The 4,012-nt window shown below is 54.2% G+C and overlaps 1 protein-coding gene across 1 annotated transcript in view; it reads left to right on the top strand.

Annotated features, from left to right (window-relative positions):
* The window catches only part of DISC1 (disrupted in schizophrenia 1), a 107,366-nt gene that overhangs the window by 97,915 nt on the left and 5,439 nt on the right, over positions 1–4,012 (top strand). The window contains 1 exon segment of the mRNA XM_015560585.1: positions 2,140–2,209. Coding sequence (XP_015416071.1) covers positions 2,140–2,209 — 70 coding nt within the window.

Genomic DNA, 4,012 nt, shown 5'->3' with positions numbered 1-4,012 from the left:
TTGGGGACCACATGCCTGATGAGAGCAGTAAATACTGGAAGGGCTTCCACTTTTAAGGTTTTAAGAAGGCTTGAGTAGGATTCTAACAATGTAGAATTGGGGTCCCACGCTAGTGTGGTTCAGTGGATAGAGCATCCGCCTGTAGGCTGGAGGGTCCCGGGGTCGATTCCGGTCAAGGGCAGGTACCTCAGCTGCAGGCTGGATCCCTGGTCCTGTCTAGCTGTGGTCCCTGCATCTGGGACAGAGCTAAGAACAGGATGGACTGTTGGTGGGGAACGGGCTTCCACTCAGTTGGCTAACTCTCAGCTAACTACTCTCAGTTAGCTAACTCTCAGCTAACTATCAGCTGGCTAACTCTCAGCTGGCTAACTCTCAGCTGGCTAACTCTCAGCTGGCTAACTCTCAGCTGGCTAACTCTCAGCTGGCTAACTCTCAGCTGGCTAACTCTCAGCTGGCTAACTCTCAGCTGGCTAACTCTCAGCTGGCTAACTCTCAGCTGGCTAACTCTCAGCTGGCTAACTCTCAGCTGGCTAACTCTCAGCTGGCTAACTCTCAGCTGGCTAACTCTCAGCTGGCTAACTCTCAGCTGGCTAACTCTCAGCTGGCTAACTCTCAGCTGGCTAACTCTCAGCTGGCTAACTCTCAGCTGGCTAACTCTCAGCTGGCTAACTCTCAGCTGGCTAACTCTCAGCTGGCTAACTCTCAGCTGGCTAACTCTCAGCTGGCTAACTCTCAGCTGGCTAACTCTCAGCTGGCTAACTCTCAGCTAGCTAACTCTCAGCTAACTAACTCTCAGCTAGCTACCTCTCAGCTAACTCTCAGCTGCCTAACTCTCAGATAACTAACTCTCAGCTAGCTAACTCTCAGCTGCCTAACTCTCAGCTGCCTAACTCTCAGCTAACTAACTCTCAGTTAGCTAACTCTCAGCTAACTAACTTCAGCTAACTACCTCTCAGCTGGCTAACTCTCCGCTGGCTAAGGACCTCTCAGCTGGCCACTCCCGCTCTCCCTGCAGCTCATGGATGCCAGCCTGCCCCTCACCTGCCCAGGGAAAGGCAGTAGGCTCTGCGGCTCCGCCTCCCCTTGGAAAGTTCTGGAAGGACTTCCTGTGCTCCGGGGCTTGGCTGTGGCGCCTCTCCCACTAATTAACTCGGTGCCGAGGAGAACACCCGCGGGCCGGGGCACGCTCTCATCTGGGAAACGCCTCGTCCCCGCTGAGTGCTGGGCGGCCACCGTGGGTTGGCGGCCTTTGTCACGGACCCGTTGGCGGCCTTTGTCACGCAGGAGGCCCCTCGGATGCGTCTGGGCGGCTCCCCGAGGGTGCTGAGCGGCTGCCAGCCCAGGGCTCCCATTTCTGGCAGATGAACTGACACTCTGCCCACTTGGCTGCCTGCCTCCCTGCCTCTGGGGCAGGGCCGTCAGGAGCGTGCTGCCCCCGCAGGCCGTGGCGCACTCCTGCGGTTCTGTGCATCTCGTGTCTTCTTAAAAAAATACATATTTTTATTGATTCCAGAGAGGAAGGGCGAGGGAGAGAGAGAAACATCGATGATGGGAGAGAATCACTGATGGGCTGCCTCCTGCACGCCCCGCACTGCGGATCAAGGCCACAACCCCGGGCATGTGCCCTTGACCAGGAATCCAGGAGTCAAACCCAGGACGCTTCAGTCTGCAGGCCGACGCGCCACCCACTGAGCCAGACCAGCTGGGGCATCTAAGGTCTTATTGTACCTTTTGTGTCTTATTTCCAATTTTTAAAAACACGTTAAAATGGACCCAGATGAAAGTGGGCACACCACCCACTGAGCCAGACCAGCTGGGGCATCTAACGTCTTCATGTACCTTTCGTGTCTTATTTCCTGAGTGTAGACCAACCCGGGGTCCCATCCAGCCAGGGTTAGACGCTGGCATTTATCATCAGTAATTCTAGAAGCCTTCACAATTGCACACTTTACCAAGAAAACATTTAGAAATTTTTAAAAAACACGTTATAATGGACCCAGATGAAAGTGGGCACTGGGTCCCGTCCTTGGGGGTTCCTCTTGACTCTTGGTAGTTTGGTCTTTTCTAGGGCCAGGCGGCTCGCAGATCCCGTTCCCGCTAAAGGGGACCCCCCCAAACCTGGGCCGTTTCCGTTTTCAGACACAAAAGGGTCTTAGGGTTCGACATCACCGTCCCAGGGATCCGAGTCCTCGTGGGAGATAGAGGCTGTGTAGGTCCGTGCTGGGGCGTGAGCATCCTGGACAGGGTCTTCCACACTCAGTGTGGGCCTTTCACTGAACTGTGCGCCCAGGAAGGCGGCCGCATTCTCTTGAGTGATCATAGAAAATATAGCTGAGCCCGGCCGGGGTGGCTCAGTGGGTGAGCGTGACCTAGGAACCAGGAGGTCACAGGGGTCAGGGCACACATGCCCGGGTTGGGGGCTTGATCCCCAGTGCGGGGCGTGCAGGAGGCAGCCGATCCATGATTCTCTCTCATCACTGATGTTTCCATCTCTTCCTCCCTCCCTCTCCTTTCCTCTCTGAAATCAATAAACATATCTTTTTTATTGCAACCCCCTCCCCCCCCACACACACACACTGCAAACATACAGTCATTTACAACCCGAAAATGCAACTTGAACCGCGTGAGGCCTGTGCGGTTGTTACGTTTCATTCCCTCTCCTGTGGCTGGAGGTGAACCAGAGGCGAGGCCCGCCGTCCGTCCGGGCGCTGAGCTGACGCATTAAATAAAGCTTCACCCAGCTCGGCCTCCAAAGCGCAGCCTTAGATCTTGTCCCTCGGGCTGTTTTCCAAAGTATTCGCTTGGCAAACACATTCCAGGGATGCTATAGGGTTTCCTTCTTTTTTTTTTAATCGTCCACATGAAGAACATGTACCTCACACAAGGCCCCACCCATCCCACCAAGAACATCTCTCGCGTCCATCTGAAATAGGCGGCACAAACGCACGCATTCCTCTTGCCACATCAACACGGAACCCGACGGCCGCATGTGAGCGCCCGGGGGACCCCGCGGCACCCACTGAGACACGAAAGGTGGGTGGTGGTTACTCCCTATAACACAAGGATTCATCCACGGCTCTCAATGATAGGGCTACACCCTGGGTGATGGGGGTTTCTTTCAAGAGCATCCAGATGTCAGAAGTGGTGAGAAAAACATCGAGAAGAAGCAACGTGTAGATCAGTGGTTCTCACCCTTGGCTGCACATTAATTAGAGTCACCTGGGAATGTTTTTAAAATCCTGATTTCTGGGCCTCATCCTCCGGAAATTCTGTTTCTTTGTGATGGGGCGGGGCCACAACATGAGTAACAGAGAAACAGAATTTCCGGAGGAGGAGGCCCAGAAATCAGGATTTTCAAAAGATTCCTGGGTGATTCTAATGTGCAGCCAAGGTTGAGAACCACTGGCATAGATGTTAACCGGCCTGGGGTGGCAGCTATATACTAGTATATATAATTTTCTAGTATATATATATTGTTGTTAATGCTCACGCAAAATTCAAATCTTGCGTGAATTTTGGGCCACCCTATATATGCATGGACAGGCAGCTATTTCTGGGGCCTCATTTCATGGCCAAGGGGAAGGAGGGCCTGAGTAAGAGTGCCCAGAACAGGAGTTCCCAGGTGGGCCCCTTTCCACGCCCGGATCCCAGCGGATCCCAGTGGATCCCAGCGGATCCCAGTGGATCCCAGCAAGGGCAGAAGGAAGTGATGACTTCAGAACACAGCACCTGCAGAGAGCATTGCCCACAGGAAGTACAGGCCTCAGAGGCACTCGATTCCCCAGAGGAATTTTAAATCCTAGCAAGGGACGTGTTCTCAGTTACAAGGTTTTTCTGTTTTATTACCTGACTAGAGGCCTGGTGCACGACATTCGTGCACTGGTGGGAGGGGTCCCTCAGCCTGGCTTGTGCCCTCTCACAGCCCAGGACCCCTCGGGGCATGTCCGCCTGCCATAGATAGAGGTGGGAGAGGCTACCACCACCGCCCCAGCGCTGGGCAGCTGTGAGCCCG

Source organism: Myotis davidii, unplaced genomic scaffold (genome assembly GCF_000327345.1).
Source record: "Myotis davidii unplaced genomic scaffold, ASM32734v1 scaffold295, whole genome shotgun sequence".
In the NCBI taxonomy this organism is placed as follows: Eukaryota; Metazoa; Chordata; class Mammalia; order Chiroptera; family Vespertilionidae; genus Myotis; species Myotis davidii.
This window is presented reverse-complemented; position numbering and strand designations above follow the sequence as displayed.